This window comes from Chanos chanos, chromosome 14, assembly GCF_902362185.1.
Source record: "Chanos chanos chromosome 14, fChaCha1.1, whole genome shotgun sequence".
Taxonomy (NCBI): domain Eukaryota; kingdom Metazoa; phylum Chordata; class Actinopteri; order Gonorynchiformes; family Chanidae; genus Chanos; species Chanos chanos.
Genome location: NC_044508.1, coordinates 19,504,298 through 19,524,297, shown reverse-complemented (window position 1 = coordinate 19,524,297; position 20,000 = coordinate 19,504,298). Strand labels below are relative to the sequence as shown.

Genomic DNA, 20,000 nt, shown 5'->3' with positions numbered 1-20,000 from the left:
CCAAACTTCACTTTAACACGTTCAAAGTGCGAGAGGGGTGTAATTGCTAATACATCCACAGCAAGTAGTCATTCAATTACTAACATAGAGTTTTCCCAGTCATTTACCCACACTCTGATTAAAGTTATGGAAACAGTGATACTAAGTGTGTACAGACCTGAGGAGTCTGAGGGGGCTTCATTAATGAGACATTATTGCTAAACTGTGAAAGATGGTAATGCATTCTGAATGCATTTCTTAGTAAGTATTCTGTTAGTGTGTTGTTCTATATCAGGCACAAATTTGCATTTGCAAGAGAACAATTCTCTTCAAAATCATCCCACCCCTATTCATGCACCAACGTTCAACACACTGCTACTGAAGACTGGAACCATCAGAGACATAGTATCCTCTTCACAAAGCAGTTTGTCATGGACTCGCAGACCACACCAGGCCAGTTGGTGGGATGTGGCGTGAATTTGCTCTGACCAGTGTTGGTTTGCCCTGGGTTTGTTTTCCTGTCCTCTTTATCTGACCTCTGACAGAGAGCAAAGAGGCAGCGCAGGAACAGTGGACGCAGTCATGGTTAGCACTCTGCTAACGGGCTAAAAATATCAGCCCATTGCAGAAGGTGGAAAAATACTAGACTCTTGTGAAGAGGAGAGTGACCGTAGAGCTAGCTCCCTCGCTTTCTCTGTTCTGTTCTGCTCTCTCTCTCTCTCTCTCTCTCTCTCTCTCTCTCCCTCTTACCTCCTCAGCTTTTTCCATGTCCCAGTCTCCTGAAAGCTGTGCCTGTTCCATGGTGTTTGCTGTCTAACCGCTGGCTCCAACTCTTCACACACGCACACACACACACAGACACAGACACAGACACAAGCGCACACACACACACACACACACACACAGACACACACACACAAGTGCATACAAGCATGTGCACACACTCGTATAGACACGCTCACATATGTGCACATCTGTAGGCACACACACATATGCACACACACACACACACAGTCCACACTAAGCACTGTATCACCAAATATACCCATGGTATTTCAAAAACACATGCATATGTATATCCATCCATTCACCCACACACATGTACATGCACATATACACAGTCACACACACACACATGAACACACACACACATGAACACACACACACACACACACATGCAGCATGCAGGGTATCATAGAGTATGTGGTATCCGTATTTTTCCTGCAGCACAGAAGAAAAAAGATATACTATTTCCTGACTGTGGGGGGAGAGAGGGAGAGAGAGCGGGCTGGGATAACGGCAGGCCTTGGGAATTTTAAACAGAGGAAAGTTGGCATAGAGGTGCTTCTCAGAGCTACTAAATTCAGCCATGCATATTTTCCTGCCATTGGAACATTTTGATTTTAACTTAAGCAGATATAGACTGATATTTAAAGAGATTACAACACCCTGGGACCACTTCCAAACCCAACCAACAGCAAAAAAACCCCAAAAAACAAAAAAACGAAAAACCAAAAAAACAAGACAAAAAAGAGAGAAATAACACGCACACACACACACACACACACACACGCACACCTATCCACAGTAAAGAGATTAGTCAGTATCAAGAATTCCCACTGTGCAAATCATTCTTGTAAACGTAGTTTTGCATGCCTCATTTTACGAACTACAACTATGCGTGGACGCACACTCCTTCCGTGACTTAGGAAGGAAACGGTGAACGTGTGGGGAATGCCGACAAACGTCTTGTTGTGTGTGTGTGTGTGTGTGTGTGTGTGTGTGTGGGGGGGGGGGCGGGCTGTTTCAGTGCACTTTTCCTGTTGTCAAAGTGTCTGGTATGTGCTAGCCACAGACTCCAGTCTGATTGCCGAATCCACTGTAAACAGCCCTGATTCTCTTAACATGAAATCAAAAACTCACGGCAAGGTCACATGCTCACTGCTCCTGAGGGAAAATAAAGGAGACTAATAGTGGTACCGGTGCTGCCTGTTCGATTCGATACTGATATAGAACCCGGGTTCCTGGGTCAGCTCTGACCTAATAGCTTCTGCAGAACCCGCGTGGCCCAGAATTGCCGGAGGAGGGGAGCAGAGTGGATGGGTACATTGTGATCCAGGGACTCGTTTTTCAGAATTCAAACAGCACAGTGATAATGGACAGACTGGATCCGAAACGTTTGGAAACGACTAAGTGGTTTTAGGAATGTCAATAATTCGGACCACGTCATACTGGAGTGACGGGTATTAAACTTACTGGTATAAACCGTTTTTCCTTCTGTGTCTTACGATGCATCTAGCGACAACTGGTTCAACACACACACACACACTTTTACACTACTGCAGTAACGGGGACAGGCGGCAGGACGGGTACTTTGAAAAGCACTGACATAGGCCTTCGGGTGATTCAGATAGGACTGGCATGGATCTTGCAGCTGTTGGCACACTAACACACTAACACAATTCTGCAACAATTGTTACATTCTTTCAGCCAAATTGCATCCTGAGAACAATAGCACCGAGAACACACGTCACACTTGAAACCGGGCATGATGGGAAATCCATTTCAAATATTACATGTCTCTTGTGGCTCTTGCAAAGCAACACATTCCCCGTGCCAGAACCACAGCAAACAGACGTTTCTTTTACGACGCATTTTGACATATTCCATGTTTACGTTGAAAATTGCCAAACAAGTCTGAGAGAACGGCTCTCGTGTCTTTGAGCTTAGCCCAGGCGAGGCAGAAATTTAAATATCCCCTTAATTTGGCCGCTGTGCTGTGCTATTATCCCCGACTCAGACGCAATAAAAGCCCTACACCACAGAATCGTAAAAGTGCTAGCAAAAAAACACTACGCATTCCAACTCATTCTTTGCAAGGGATTTCACACAGTCACAAGGCTTCACCGAGCGTCACGCAAGGGTTAGCTTTGAGACACATAAGAAAAGGCCTCAGATATTTTCACAGGGGTCTGAGTTGAAGTGAGGGCAGATTGAAGATCTTCTTAAAATGACTACTAATCGAAAAGGGGGAAAAAGTAACCCGATCCTTGATCACTGATTGACAACTTTACACTTAACTATAAACGCAAGCAGTTACAGGAACTGGGCCCGGGGTTGTGTATGAGTTAAATGTGGTTTTTTCAGGCCTGCGTATCCTCAGCTGAATTGAAACTCCTTTCGCCCACGCGGAACTTAGTTCTCTCTCAGAGACGAGTAGTTCTCGCTGTGCTCGGGTTTCACGTTGTGCTGTATCACCCTTACCCTTAAGCTTACTTTGGGTCTCTTGTAAAATATAATTGAACTTCACTTTGACATCACACTTTCCTGCCCGCAAACCACTGGTGTGCTGGAGAGAGTGAGGGAGATCTGGAGTGAGATGCGCAGATCAAAGTGGCTTGGACGGAGCGCTGCACACATGATCCAGAACAGAGCTGGATCAAAATTCTGACCCAGTTCTCATGCACTCACACTAAACCCAACTTCAGATGGCAATGCATATCCACAGAATGGACCTGGAGACAAAGCCATCACGCACACAGATAGGTGTCCACACTGTAATATTCATTTTGATGCATTTTGACTTTTTCAAACTGTAATTTTTCATACGTGTCATTTTTATTTGACTGACTCATAAGCCACTCATCAGCTTCCAGCATCACAGGAACATTTATTATTTTTTTATTTTTATTTTTTTGTGGAAGAGTTTCAGTGGGAAGCTATTGGTCTTACCTGGATTGACCTGTGACCTGACAGCTCCTAGAGAGTACAGGAGAATCAAAAGAGGAAAATATGTCTTCCAGAGGTGCTTCATCTCAAACGGAGGCCAAGTCTTCATTCCTGTTGAAGAAGAGAAACAAACAAAAAAAAACCCCATAAAGATATTACATTCTCAAATATGAATGCAAAATGAGCGAAAGATGAAACGGTTCATATCTGAGCGAAACAGCTCAGTCTGCCGAGAGGCTTGGATTTCAGATGCCTCAGGGGTAATGTGGAGAAAATGGTGGAGTTTGTTTATGTGCATATTACCAGCAAAGAGGCTTTGAAAAGCTGTTTCTCATCCTCACACAGTGAGAAACAAGGCAATGGGATCAATTACAAAGCTGGACGTTTTACTGAAGCTACGCTTTTAATTTGGTCAATAAGAACGGCGTAATTGCTTGCAGCGGAAGGTGAAATTTCCGTTCCTTCACTGTCCATGTGCGAGACACAGTTTAGAAGAAAACATTTTCGCTCATATAGACTCTATTTACCCAAACTACCGGCCCGCGCTGCTGTTTCGGTCTGTTTGGATGAACTTTAATTTGGGGAAATGCGCTTACGGAGTATTTCGAGGCTCCTTGTCATTTAATTATGATTCTAAAACCTGTTCCGGATATTTCTTATGCCTGAGCCTTGTCATCTACCACGAATCTCACAGTTAGATCACAGAGGGGACAAAAAAGCAAAGGGAGCCTCTACATCAAAAAGGAGAAGAAAAACAAACTGATGACAGAGGGAGGTCAAGCGAAGCAAACCACCGACGCTCAGACATTACCTCAGCCGGACAGTGAGTGGGCCGTGCCCGCCGTGCCAACCAGATCGCCCGTTTGAGCCAACGTGCCACCCTTAATCTACCTCTCCAGCTCAACCAAACGATAAGTAAGAACACACGAATAATAATTAACCTCTAATGACACGTATACACGACTGTGTTTTCCTACGCGTTTTACAGATGGTGCGACTTCTGGTCTTAAGAAATCTCTGTGCCTAATATATAAGAGTAAAAATCTCCAGAAATCGTTTCAAAATATGAAACACGTTAAGTGCAAAAACACGGGGCCGCTGGAGCACACCAGCATCCCCACGTCCATGTTCCAGTTCCAGCTGCAGTGCTTTGCCGTAGTCCGCGCCCGTGTGGAGCAGTAATGGAAAGTTTGACTGATACATACTTGACAAGTTGTGTAAACAAGTATGATGTTTGTTTTTCAGTGTTACATTAGTACATTCCTCTTTTTCTCCTCATAGACATCTCTCTCAGCTCGTTATGTAAAACTAAGAGGAATAAACATCAGGGAAGATCCAGATGGTAATATCCAAATATCATCTCAGAAGCATGACTGGAGAACAAGGTTTCAGCTTTGGGATTTTACACAAACAGAGCTGCTGACACATGCTCAAAAACCTCCTGTGCACAGAAGTGATATTGAAAAGAAATGATGTGTTTCGTTGTTCCACTGCCAAACATCTGCATTCTTATCAAAATAAAACCAAATGACCCTCCCTCATGTGGCATAAATGTGTGTTGAAAGTTATTGCTTTGCCACTGATTTATACCAACAAATATGTTTTTTCTTTAGTACTGTTCTTGACTGTTTATGCATGTTATATAAGTAGAGCATGAAGACAAACTGCAAAAAAACCAGTATGCTGGATTGCTTAAAAAAAAAAGAAAAGAAAAAAAAGTCAAAGCAAATTTTTCTTTTCCATTCATCCCCAGCCAAAGCAAACTCTCCTGGAAGAACACGATGGGAGAAAGCCTCAGTTCACCACGTCCAGATCAGACACTTTTCCACTTGTAACAAAGAGTGAGCTTTGATTATGGCCTTTGAACTCTCCAAAGCCTCCAGCAGACACAGAATAGTACATGCCTCATCTCTTAAACCGCTGTAAAAATATCAGGACATTTTTTAACAGTGCGGCTCTGTACGCCCGAGTAATAACACAGATAAATGAGTCGTTGTCATACAGTACGCACTGGATTATACAACAAAAATACCTGAGAGTGAAGCTACACACTCTGCAGTCAATAGTCCATTTCACATGGCAGAAAAAACTGAACTGGGAACAGCTGCTGTCGTATATGAAGCTACCTCTAGCACTGATAAAGCCAAAGAGGAAAACTGAACTGGGAACAGTTGCTGTACCATTTGAAGTTATCTCCCATGCTGATCAGACCACAAGGGAGGATATTTGAAGCACAGCGCCAAACTCCAGGACCTTGTAAGAAAGTTCCAGAAAGAAGGAAACTGAACTTTTGAATGAAGGTCTAATCTGGTTCCCATATTTATTGGAGTACTGTGCTCTTTAATTTTGAACTGGGAAGATATCAGTGCTTCTCAGACAACCATGAATCAGACAGTCTGCAACATTGTATTAATCATTTCCATCCATCTGCTCAATTCCTTTACGGCCTGTCCCTGACAAACAGCGTTAAATCTCGCTGAGAGGATCTTGTGTAGTTAACACGCCTGACCTTGGAAGGCTAGGGTACAAAAAACCCAAACAGTGATTTCACTCCCATAGGAAACAGCAGTCATGACCCCTGGGTTTAAAAGAGGCTCTTAATTACTGCCTGAAGTGCATACCAAGGTTAACACTCAGAGCAGCAGTGAGTCAGGGCTTTAAGAGGTGCTCTGGCTCCATTCAGGATTATAGAAAGATAATGACATTACTAACAGTGGGCAACTGAACAGATTCCATTCTTAAAAAGATCCTGCTAACATTCAAATAAACAAATGATACAACTCCTGGCTTGACTTAGGGGGCTTACTGATAGATCTAAATGAGTATAAACACTGTCAGACACACACAACCCTGCTCATTGAAAATACAGATTCCAGGAGAAACAAATAAGAAAACTGTTTTATGTTAGTCAAAGAGTGACAGGGAGACAACTGTATGGTAACTGGGAAGAAGGGAGCAAAAAACAAGGAACAAGAAATTTAAAACTTTTTGTGTTAGACTGTTACACATGTTCAGAGAGACTGGAGCAGACACAGAAGGTCAGACACATTTCCAGGTCAGGTTTTACTTTATTAAGAATAAACATAACAGAAGAACTTAAAGAACTTACAGATCGTAGATTCAAGACTCTCAGGTAGACAGAGTAAACTAAGCGCAACGTAGGGTAAAACCAAACAATGGAGAAAGTAGAGGCATTTATCTAGAACTAAACGAGGCCAATAGAAAAAGGGAAACGAGAAGAGCAGGGCATGAAACGGGAGGAGAAGGAAAACGAGAGGAACGGGGGGAACAGAAACCAAACCGACCGCAAGGGGAGGAAACATGAGGAACAGGGTGTGACAGTACCCCCCCAACCGCACGGCTCCAGCTGCAGAGGACACCAACACAGGGGGGCCAAGAGGACCGGGAGACTTGGGGAGGGCACCGACAGAAACCGGGGCGGACCAGGAGATACAGGGAAGACATCAGCAGAGACCAGGGGTCGGGCAAGCGACAGGACTGGCCAGTCCGGAGGCTTTGGCGGCGGACCAGGAGACGGAACTGGACATTCCAGACAGGACTAGTTGGAGGTGGAGTGGGAGACAGTGGGTCTAGTGGGGCAGGAGGCTCTGGAGGTGGAGCAGGCGACGTCGGGAAGGTGGAGCAGGAGACAGTACTAGGCGATCTGGAGGCTCTGGAGGTGATGCGGTCTGGAGGCGACGGGAGCAGTGATTGGTGGTCTGGAGCAACAAGGTGGCGCCTGAGCTGGAATTGAACCCCACTCGTCCGGCTCCCGGGCAATGACTCCTCCCTCCACTGAGCCACCCTCGTGGCAGAAAAACCCCAGTTCCTCTCAACTTTTCCCCCAAAGCCATGAACTGAGGGTCAAAGGTGAGAAGGAACTGGGTGACGAACTCCTCAAATGTGGCTTGGCAGATGAATTCTGCAAAGCAGGAAGTGGACGCTATCAATCGCTCCAGTGCTTGGCACCTCAGGCAACCAAGGATGATGCCCGTTCGCTCTTGGTCCTCACAGACCCCCATGCAAGCAAAGTTCTGGAAGCATATTTCGATAAACTCACTGCACTTCTCAGGGGATCCGTCACTCCAGTTTCTGGTCCATCCGGTGCTGTCCTGCTCCATCCATTATTGGGTCTGATATTCTGTCACACTTGTGGGGTAAAACCAAACAATGTCAGACAAAGAACCAAGGAGAAAGCAGGGGCATTTATCCAGAACTAAATGAGGCCAATAGAAAAAGGGAAACGAGAAAGCAGGGCATGAAACGGGAAGAGAAGGAAAACGAGAGGAACAGAACCCAAACCAACCACGAGAGGGGAGGAAACATGTGGAACAGGGTATGAAATGAGAGGAACAGGGAAACAGAACCCAAACCGACCACGAGAGGGGGGCACATGAGGAACAGGGTGTGATGTAGATGCATAATGGGCCTCATGCAAGAACAGTTTTGTATTCTTATCTTAAATTCTTCATAGTTTTTTTTCGTACGGTGGGCTCGTACGAGTGTGCCATGTCAGATTTAGCAAATGCTCCTAACTTTAGATAACCGTGTCAATGACCCTGCGTAAACATGATGAATGACAGCTGGGCATAATTCAGCGCACGTTCCTGAGAATTGTAAATAGCATGATTAACGCCCCAGTAATACCATATAAGGCTAAAGACACACTCTCTTCCAAGGACCTGATACGCTAAGGCATCCTGAAGTGGGAAGTCAGCCGTGACGCGACTGGTTACACTTCCCGCTGACCTTATTATATACAGAGACAAATTAACCTTCCATCAGTGCATAATTTAAGTTGTTTTGTAGTTTGTGATGTTCATATTGATATTGTGCTGTCATACAATAGCGTCAATAGCTAATTTATATTAATGACGATATCGTTAGGCTATATGAATAAATCCAGAATTATATTAATTCAATTTGTAGAGTCAAACAGGACAATGTCAACATAATTATGAATATAAGATTTTCAAACTCAAAATTGCTTCAAAGTAATTACATATTCAATCCATTTGTGAGAAACTTAGGTTTGGATAACAGCAGACTAATTGCACATGACTCCTAAGACAGGTCTGGACCACTCGTAAATTGCCTAAGAGAAAATTCAAAATACGGGAAGATTGGTGAATGTGGCAAGTTCTCCTAAATGACTTGCACAAGCCACTTAAGAACGAATCTGTTTGAACAAGTAGTTCTTGCATGAGGCCCATGATATTTAAGAGAAGGCTATTGGGTAATGTGATAGAGCAGAATAAGCCACTGCAAAGTCAAGCTAACTGTTTGTAAAATGTTTATAAAACTCAACATCACCACATTACACCAATAAACAACTTTATTTTTCAAAGTTTGTGGGGAAATAAGTATTCCTCAATAACATGTTTATCATAATTGCATCAACAAAACCCAGGCAGGGTCTTGACCAATTTTACAGCCTTGAAGTGCAACACAAATTCAGGGCTTTAAGAATAAAAATGTTTGCTGATGGTTCGCATACTCTCTGGCAAATTCCTGGCAAAGTCTGAGTGCTGCTCTGGTTACTGAGGCCTTTTTCTGAGGCATATTTCCACAGACCATGTTCCCCATAAGTCAATGGGTTCAAGATTTCCCTAGTGACTGTTTGAGAGTCTCAGTCCCACCACACATTCCTGAGCGGAGGAGAGTCCGTCATTAATCATCGGTCGGACTGATTACAGTAAAGAACATCAGTCGCTCCTTTCTCCTGACAGCCAATCACGGCTCACGTTTGTGGCTAGCTCGGCCTGCAGAGTGAGGGGAGGTTAGGGGACTCTGTAAGATGTTCCTTATCAGTCCTGCAGGTATTTTAGTGTCAGGCTAAGACTGACACACGCGGCAGACATTTAGGCTAAGGCTGACACACGCGGCAGACATTTAGGCTAAGACAGACACACACGACAGACATTTAGGCTAAGACTGACACACGCGGCAGACATTTAGGCTAAGACTGACACACACACCAGACATTTAGGCTAAGCCTGACACACACACCAGACATTTAGGCTAAGACTGACACACACGACAGACATTTAGGCTAAGACAGACATACACGACAGACATTTAGGCTAAGACAGACATACACGACAGACATTTAGGCTAAGACAGACATACATGACAGACATTTAGGCTAAGACAGACATACACGACAGACATTTAGGCTAAGACTGACACACACAACAGACATTTAGGCTAAGACAGACATACACACCAGACATTTAGGCTAAGACTAACACACACACACCAGACATTTAGGCTAAGACAGACATACACGACAGACATTTAGGCTAAGACAGACATACACAACAGACAATTAGGCTAAGACAGACATACACAACAGACATTTAGGCTAAGACATACACAAACTACAGACATTTAGGCTAAGACAGACACACACACCAGACATTTAGGCTAAGACAGGGATACACACAAGACATTTAGGCTAAGACAGACATACACGACAGACATTTAGGCTAAGACAGACACAAACTACAGACATTTAGGCTAAGACAGACCCACATGCCAGACATTTAGGCTAAGACAGACACACACACCAGACATTTAGGCTAAGACAGACATACACACAAGACATTTAGGCTAAGACAGACATACACGACAGACATTTAGGCTAAGACTGACATACACACCAGACATTTAGGCTAAGACTGACACACACACCAGACATTTAGGCTAAGACAGACATACACGACAGACATTTAGGCTAAGACAGACATACACGACAGACATTTAGGCTAAGACAGACATACACACCAGACATTTAGGCTAAGACTGACATACACACCAGACATTTAGGCTAAGACTGACACCTGGGCAGGCATTTAGGCTAAGACTGACACACGCGGCAGACATTTAGGCTAAGACTGGGACACACACCAGACATTCAGGCTAAGACTGACACACACACCAGACATTTAGGCTAAGACAGACATACATGACAGTCGTTTAGGCTAAGACTGACACACGCGGCAGACATTTAGGCTAAGACAGACACACACACACCAGACATTTAGGCTAAGACTGACACACATGGCAGGCATTTAGGCTAAGACTGACACACGCGGCAGACATTTAGGCTAAGACTGACACACACACCAGACATTTAGGCTAAGACAGACACACACACGGCAGGCATTTGGCTAAGACTGACACACGCACCCGACATTTAGGCTAAGACTGACACACACGACAGACATTTAGGCTAAGACAGACATACATGACAGTCGTTTAGGCTAAGACTGACACACGCGGCAGACATTTAGGCTAAGACAGACACACACACACCAGACATTTAGGCTAAGACTGACACACATGGCAGACATTTAGGCTAAGCCAGACACACACGGCAGACATTTAGGCTAAGACAGACACACACACGGCAGGCATTTGGCTAAGACTGACACACACACGGCAGGCATTTGGCTAAGACTGACACACGCAGCAGACATTTAGGCTAAGCCAGACACACACGGCAGACATTTAGGCTAAGACAGACACACACACGGCAGGCATTTGGCTAAGACTGACACACACACCCGACATTTAGGCTAAGACAGACATACATGACAGACATTTAGGCTAAGACAGACATACACACACCCGACATTTAGGCTAAGACTGACACACATGGCAGGCATTTAGGCTAAGACTGACACACACGACAGACATTTAGGCTAAGACTGGGACACACACGGCAGGCATTTAGGCTAAGACTGACACACATGGCAGACATCGATTCTTGACCCTCGACAGAAAAGCAGTTGCTGACAGAGCATGAGAGAATGTGTTGTTTAGGTCATTCAGCCATGTAGAAAAGCAGCCCAGAGTGCAAGAGTGTACTCCCCAGTCTGGCTGCATTCATATGAGCACCAACTGTTTCAGTGTTTTCCTATGATAAGAAGAGCTCATTGTATGAACTGGTGCCAGCCTGTGCAAGCTGTGTCTGACATGTTTTGTTTTTTTATGGAGTTCATACTGAATGATTTTAAACAGGGACAGATGAAAGAGATTAAGCAAAAATGCTCCTGGTCTTCCAAAGCCATTGGTAAAAATGTGTGTATGTTTGTGTGTGTGTGTGTGTGTTGAAGGTTGGTGCAGGATAGCAGGAGACATATTTCAAAACAGTGGGTAGTGTGTTCAACCATCATTGGCAACCAATTAGCAATGAAAAAAGTCAACTTTCAATCTCGCCTGTATTTGCTAAAAATGACCTGTGAAGCGTTTACCAACTTGCGTGAGGTAAAATGCCATAAAGGAATGAGTCACGTTGCCAAACCAGCCTTAAAATGGCAATATCTATTAAGAGACCACCAATTTCACACTGAAGGCAATTAAAATACAGAAAGAGGAGGGGAGAAAAACAAGAGACGTGATAAGCCAGGCTGCAAGGCCATCCGCGTAGCTCTTTTTTTTTTTGACAAAACTGTTTATTTACCTTCCACCGGGAGCAAACAAAATAACAATTTCGGTCAGTGGGAACCCTCCAGAACGACAGCAAAGTATCAGGAGCGTGTCTGAAGTCAACAGCCAGTAAACTGAAGCATAGTGCCTTTACAGAGACGTGTGGGTGTCAGGATACGCTTGAACTTTGGTGCATAGAGTGGACCTGTGTACTCTCACACAGTGCTGCACACATTAGAGTCACCAGCACCACAGACTCTGCATGGAGCTCTATTTTTATACCCAAGGAGTCAGGGCATGTGCTGTAACACAACGGATTGGGTTACATCTGCTGTAACACACAGAACCGGGTAACATGCACTCTTACAGTCTCCAAGTCTAAGAGAGTGTATTATTTGCAGAGTTGTAGTATGATTATGGTGTCCTTTGCATGCATTACAGGTCTGTGGAGGTCCCTGTGACCACAGAGGACATTCATGATGTGGTATTTTCCCTTCAGTGATCTCTTAAAACAGAGAGAGTCTATTCACCCAATGAGGGCAAAAACCAAAACAAGCTCTGCTGATTTTTTCTTTCTTTCTTTCTTTCTTTCTTTCTTTCTTTCTTTCTTTCTCTAACTAAAGTTAGCATGACTTCAGAGAGCTAAAAAGGAGTAGCGACAGCAACCTTCAAGCATCTTCTCCTCCACGCTTCCTAATGCATCCCAGACCAAAAGCTGGTCTGGTTCCAATCATTCCTGCCTGAGGTGGAAAAACATAAGTGGATCAGACTTCATAGCTAAAGGCTTGTATCACTATAAAATACTTGGAGAATTCAAATGAACCTCCAGTCTAAGCAATATGATTTTGCACGAAAACTGAGGTCGTAGTACGTGTCCTGTATAATGTTAAACCATAAAATCAACATTAGTTGGAAATCTAAAACAATCATTGCTTTCCTAGGATCACACACACACACACAAGACAGTCCTGCACCAAGCAACAGGCTTATTGTTGTACTTAATTATTACGCAAAGGGAAAGTAGTCAAACCTCAAAACTCCTTTGGGAAGATCAAACAAAGCACTTTAAAGAATTGCATCTGACACCCTGAGATTTTGTGGTTTAGGCTCAAATTCCCAAAGGCACCATGACAGAAAATTCAGGGCCGACCACACTCTTACAACTAAGTGTTAAGTTCTCAAGAAAATGAACATGATGAAATCTGAGGCAAAGAGTGGAAGACTTGGTTAAGAGGCAGAGTTGCATTACTGAGTGGCTTTGCAGTCAAAAAAAAAAGAAAAAAGAAGAAGATGAAGAAGAAGAAAAAAAGGTCCTGAGTGAACCGGCCAACTCAATAAGACCATTCTCGAAAGTGGTTTCATGCTGCTGTAAAATGGAATCTATAAAATGAAATGATATATTCTTATGAAAAATGAAAACCTATCCAGCAAAACTGCATGTACATTCATCAATACATAACCATTCCTCTACTGTCCCTTTCTGTGATACATACACTTTTGATTCAAATGGAAACTGAATAATGACTTCAGCAGCTCTAGAGTTCATTTCTGGGGTCAAAACAAGACAGGCTATTGACTGAGGTCTCCATTTTTTGGACAAGGTATTGGGTGGAAGTAATTTTCCCCTCCAGCCAAAGACAGGAAGGAGGGGAGGGCAGACACTTCCATCAGAAAGCCACACTGCGGGTGTCTGGTTTCAGCGCTTTCCCTTAGCCAGATAACACAGCAGGAACACGCTGTCCAAAACCCACCACAGTTCCATAGGAGTACAGAAATCATTCGGTGTTTAGACTGGTAATGAAGGAGGATGACCTGTGATTGGTGATTGATTAAATAGCCAATCACCAATGGACTGGTCTTCTACACTCAGCCACCTTACACAGGGATGATGGCCAAAACGGACCTGTATGTGTGTTATGTCGAAGCATCTGAGAGCTCATTCAGAGAGGGTTCCTATGTCGTCATGAGACGCCTTCTGGATGGATACGACTCCTCGATCAATGTCAGATTCCTGAGAAAAGGTTTATTTCAAGCACTTCTTGCGTAGATTTGACACCCATCTCAGAAAAGAAGAGCACACTCTCTGTTCACCCCCCTGTGGAGGCAATAGGCTAACGAAAGCTGGCATAAACACACACACACGTTTCACTAATGAAGCTTTGGAATATTACACTGAAAAAACATCAGAGCTGAAAGGCAAACAGGAAAGGGGATTTATTTTGTTTTTACAGTTTTCGGGGGTGGAAACAATCGACTTTTCTCAGACTCCTCACCGCACAGTGGAACGATTGGTTCGGGATGAGGTCTTGCACCCTAAGAAACCTCAAAGTGTCAATAAAGTGAGTCTTAACTGACTCCAGAGCACAATACAGCTCCCTCAGTACAGCTCTGAGACAGGAACTGCACTCTTCACTCACTTCTCAGAGTTTTTACGGTCAGCGCTGCTCTCATGCTATGGTGAGGAATGCTGAAGCACCCCTCTGGACGCTAGGCTAACAGTTTGGCTAACGCTGCGGAATAAGTCAGTCACTGTACTACCCCAGTATCAAAGCAATGGTTTAAACTGAGGTTAATACAGGCAACCAGACTCACAATGACAGCCTTATGTGGACATACAGTGAAATATGAAGAGCCAATACCCAGACTTACTGATGTTAAAAAATCATCATAATTTCCTCACTGTAGACACTGTAGATCACAGCCCTGAAGTAGGATTACACTAAAATGAGAAAAAACTGTCCATTTTATGTCTGAGGTACAAAGAGGACACGATATACTACCTGAATTAATAACTGGAGAGATTTCAAATGTAATACCTTTGCTTGTTTTGACAATGATCGAAGCAGAATATTATGCGGTACTGTTTTGAAGCTATACTCATGTGACCAGAGGTCTGGACGAAGAGTGAACCTCAAATGAGAGCCTCTGCTCCTCTCACAATCATTGGACGACAGACAAGACAGACATGCTCTCAAATCTACAATTAACGCTTAGTCCTGCTCTGTGTCGCAATCTGTTTGTAATTAGTGGTTCTGAAAGTGAGTGCTTTCCAAGCTGTGTGATTGTAATAATTGGCCTGAAAATGACAGTCATTGCGTCCTCAAACACCACCTCCCCAGACTTCCCTTTGCATTTTTCGGTCAGCCCTGGAGACATTTGAGGCCTAATGATGCTCATTACCGATAGTAAATAAATCTTTTATCTCACACTAGTCACAGGCACGTACGGCAAATGGAGTCTCTTGGCCTCAGAATCCAATGGTCTTGGCTAAAAGGCCTCGCCGTTTTCAATAAACTTTTATTCTAAGGTGTAAGCAAACCTGGACCAGGAGTTTTTGCCATTTATGGCATTTTAAAAATTCGGGGATTGGCCGACTTTGTGTATGGCTTGGCCACCGTACAGTGTTTGCTAATGTACTTTGACTATTTTAACAATGCCCGCTGTGATAACACTCCACTCAAAAGGCACTGCGTGGAGGAACGCGGCACAGAACAATGTACATTAGGTTTTATTGGGCGTACTCCTACTGCTGGAGTGAACTTCTTGGGTTCAATATTCACACACCCCCGAACACGTTAGCATGAAACCAACATGTGCTTTTAATTTGAACCTCCATTTCCCCCTCAGGCATCAACATCGTATGGCAGATTTCTTATTTTTACGGGAATGCATGAAATCCAAATCAAATGGCCTCTCCATCACAATTGGATCCAGGTGATGGCATGTAACGAGATGCCTATGGAGCCATAAAGAGCAATTAACACACACGCATAAAGTCTTGGCCATGACGTGGAGTGAGGTATTTGGTTGGAGAGACCACTGTTACAAAACGGCATATGACGACTGGAAAGCACTTCCTGTTGGCAGACTGGCATTTCTGAGTAAAAGGTGACATGTTGCCCAGGAAATGCAATTCCTCCTAGTAACCATTAGACTCAATCTTGTGGGTTTGTGTATATGTAATTATGAGTGAAACGTGAAGCTTGGTCCAGTTAGTCTTTCATTTTAATGTGGTCCACCATGAATTTCGGTTGGGATTTGCTACGCAATGTGTTTCATGTTGTTTTGACAATAACAAGGTTAAAGAAGGCATTCAGAAAGAAAACACAGTGATAACTGTTCTCTCACTCCATTGTGGGGCTGTTATTAACGACCTCCCATCTTTGGGCAGACATCTGTGAACAGCAAAGAATTCAAAATCCCCGTATATCAGCTCTCAGGTTATTTAGGGAGTCTGGAGTTACACCCAGACTTATTACCTAGGGGACTTTAAAATGGCCATCTGTTGGGTAAAACTATATGGACTGTATTCTGTCCAAACGAGTCACAGCTGCTAGTAAAACAGTCCGCTACCTTTCAGGAAAGCTGTATTTCTGCCCATGCACCTGCACGACGGAGAGGGTAAGCCTCAGAGCTGCTAGAGTTAAATTAAACCCAACAAGTTTGCCCCGCGGACAAATAACGGCCTTCACCAAGAAATCCTTTTTCCATTTCCGTTTATAAAAGCAGCACTTAGTTCAAACAGTGGGGTTCGGATCTTGCGTGACCCGCTGAAACCTAGCGATGCCCACTAATCACCAGCCTGAGTTTTGACAGCTAGGTCCCCTTCATATAGTGTCACAAAGTACAACTAGCGCTCCTTCATAAAGTGTCACAAAGTACAACCAGCTCTCCATTCATACAGTGTCACGGAGTACAGGGATGCAACTATATTCCTGTCAAAGCCAGGCTTTCAGTCATGAAGAGAAAAACACAAAACAAAAAAAACTCCATGTTTTTAAAAGGAAGAGGTTCAATGAAAGTTTCAAAAAAATGGAGTTTGCTCCTTTTGTTGTGAATTGGTGTTTGCCAGCTATGTGAAATATCAAAGTCTGCCTCTCATTTAAACAATTAGTAGAAAAAAGCAATGCCTTTCACATCAACTAGGCTGACCCTAAAGGAGAACTCTGCAGCTCGAACAAAAAAAAAAAAAAAAAAAGAGAGAGAGAGAGAAAGAAAGAAAGAAAATTAAAGGATGGGTCTCACTTATTTGGCGTCTCAACATTTTTAGGAAATAAGGATTTCTAAACAGTCTTACATGGTGTGCAATATGCCGCAAATCTGTTTGAGACACACACTGCGTATAACTCTATGACCTGTTCCATTCCTCTGTGCTGCGGGGACCTTGCTCCTTTGGGTGAGTAACAGAATTGTGCAGCCATTTGTTACATGTCCTACAAATCTGTGCATATAACTTTGCCTTGAACAGTATTGATATGCGCCATAAAGGATCAGTATCTGTAATCTCTTAGTTCCCACCGCGTGAAGATAAATTTAGATCGCAGTCAAAAGAAAAGAATTTATACCATCTGTGCATCCGTCAAATGAAAAGCAAAGATCTCTCCACTGTCTTGGATATTAAACAACTTTGTCATAAAACTGGTGAGATTGCAAACATATGCATTGCTATTGTAATCAGATAAGCTACAGTGGGGAAAAAAGAAAAAAAAAACAACAAATCTCTTGCATGTGACTCAAATAATATCTGTGTGTAAAATAACTGAGAACAGGCCAGAACTAAACATAATCTGGTGAGTCATCAGCTATGTCATCCTTTCTTCTCTGTAATTTATTGTGTGTAAAACTTTTTAACATATGAACAGTTGCTGGCTCTTATGAAACAAAAAGACCTCAAACAATAATAGAACCATGATGCACACCATGCTACACTGTTAGCTAAGGGGTTAACACCTTCTCTTTCAAATATTTTGTCGTTTCTAGACAGCAAACAATGAAAACTTTCTGGATGATAAATGTTTCACAAAAGATATTAATACAAATGCAGGTTGGCATATTTAAAAAAATACAACGCTGTGTGATATCTGAGAATTCAGAATTTCGGCTTTTGTGCAATCCACAGACGGATCTTTGTTACGTTCATACATTATCCCACTCTGACTCTCTCCAATGTTTCCAAAGCAGAATGTCGACCAATTCCAGTTCAGATCTGACCATCACAGATGCACTGCTAAAAACTGTCTCTCTGTTATGAAAGACGCCAACATGCTGGCTAGAAACCACTGATCTTTATGATCAACATCTGGCCTACATGTCTCTTGAGAAGAACTTAGAGAAAAGAACAACAACCTGAAGCACAAGGACAAACAGAAACTCTGAACACATGTCATATCCATTGACATGAACCTAAATTTAAAGTCTCAAAATGGTGTGGAGAATGCAAAAGCGTTTGGCTGGAGAAGGGTGGAGGTTCCTAAACAAGCGTGGGACCCAAACCTGGTATTTTCTATCACATGGCTATTTTTGTCTGACATATAGGCTGTTGCTCAGGAAGTCCTACCACTCCTCTGGTTCCTTTAACCAGCAGCATTGATCTAAAAAATAGCAGAAGAAAGTCAAATGGAAAAAATAATGCCTAAACATTGGGGGAAGAACGGGTACCTCAGTTGTTTTGAAATGAACAAGCAAATTACACACCAAAGATGGAAGATATCATTAGTGTGGGTGCCTGACAATCACTCGCTTTGGGACTCCGGCTCAAGGCAGACTGGATTGGAGGAGAACACGTATGCTCTCGTTTCACTGATAATGGTCTGGAGATCTGTTTTACACATGCAGTCTGACAAACATTTGAAGTGAAACTGAGGATCTTTCATGAATTTTCATACTTTTTTTTTTGAACAACAACAACAACAAAGAAAAACTCCTGATAATTTCATTCTCAAGGAGATATCAATGCACAAAGCAAACGATGCAGGTTTTTTCAGTTTAGACTTGCATGTAAGGACTACTGGAGTTTAGTATTCCCGTAGTAGCAGAAGTTCAGTCCACTGTGAGGGGGAAAACACCAAAAATATTGAAAGAACTGCATGGTGTTGAACTCCTCTGAGGATGGGTAACCTTCTGTAAGTTCAGGAGAAACCTATTGTGCAGACAACCAGTAATGTGAGGCATGTGTGTGTGTGTGTGTGTGTGTGTGTGTGTGTTAGTGTGTGGGGGGGGGGTACTCAGAGAGGTCATTGCTGACTATTCTCAGCAGTAAGGTCCTGAGGCATGGCTAAAACCAGCAAGACCAGTCCACACAGGACCACGCTCATGTAACACTCGACTTTGACTTTAACAGCAACAACGGCACTTAGAAAACTCATAACCACACTTCTTCTACAAATGTCTCAGATGAGCAACAGAATTCAGCTTTGTTTTGTTATGAGATTCATTGACTATCTAAAACATATGGAAGTTGTTGGAGACAGAGCACTGTGTCTTTGAATTTATTTTGATTAGCAGTGAATTTTGGGCTTCAGTTAAAACTGTTGACGACGTTTAAGATACCATAAAGTCTTGTTCAACAATAACAACAAAAACAACAATAACAACAAAAACAAGACATTATCAGAGTCATTGTCAGGTTGTTTAAACTCAAACAATTTCTTTAGACCAATAAAACAACATTATAGTGCCACATCAAGAAATGTAAAAAAAAAGAAAGTAATCAACGGATATTTTACTTTCGTTTGTTTTCGACTGTGGTCTGCATTCAACACAAAGATGTTTCCAGATGGACACATTCCCAGAAGAACATGTGATAAAATTGTCATCGAAAATAATGATTTAAAACTCATCTTTAAAATATTTCGACAGAGGGCTGTCGTATCACTACATCCATCCAAAACAGCTGGCTTGCACCAGTTCCTCTCACAGTGCAGCGTGTATCAAGTATCAAGTTGCTCTGTTATCCGCTATTCTAGCCTGCCATGCAAACGGTAGCTTTTCCAGAGCGAACTGTAAGTACAATGAGAGTTACTTGAAAACACACAGTGAAAACAAATTATCTGATTTTCCTTCTTTTCTTTAAATGAACA

At 43.0% G+C, this 20,000-nt stretch overlaps 1 protein-coding gene across 1 annotated transcript in view; it reads right to left on the bottom strand.

Moving 5' to 3' along the window:
- ddr2a (discoidin domain receptor tyrosine kinase 2a) overlaps nt 1–3,793 on the bottom strand; it is a 24,359-nt gene extending 20,566 nt beyond the window's left edge. Inside the window, exon 1 of the mRNA XM_030791464.1 lies at nt 3,712–3,793. Coding sequence (XP_030647324.1) covers nt 3,712–3,793 — 82 coding nt within the window. The remainder of the gene's footprint in view (nt 1–3,711) is intronic.
- Nucleotides 3,794–20,000: the final 16,207 nt, after the last annotated feature.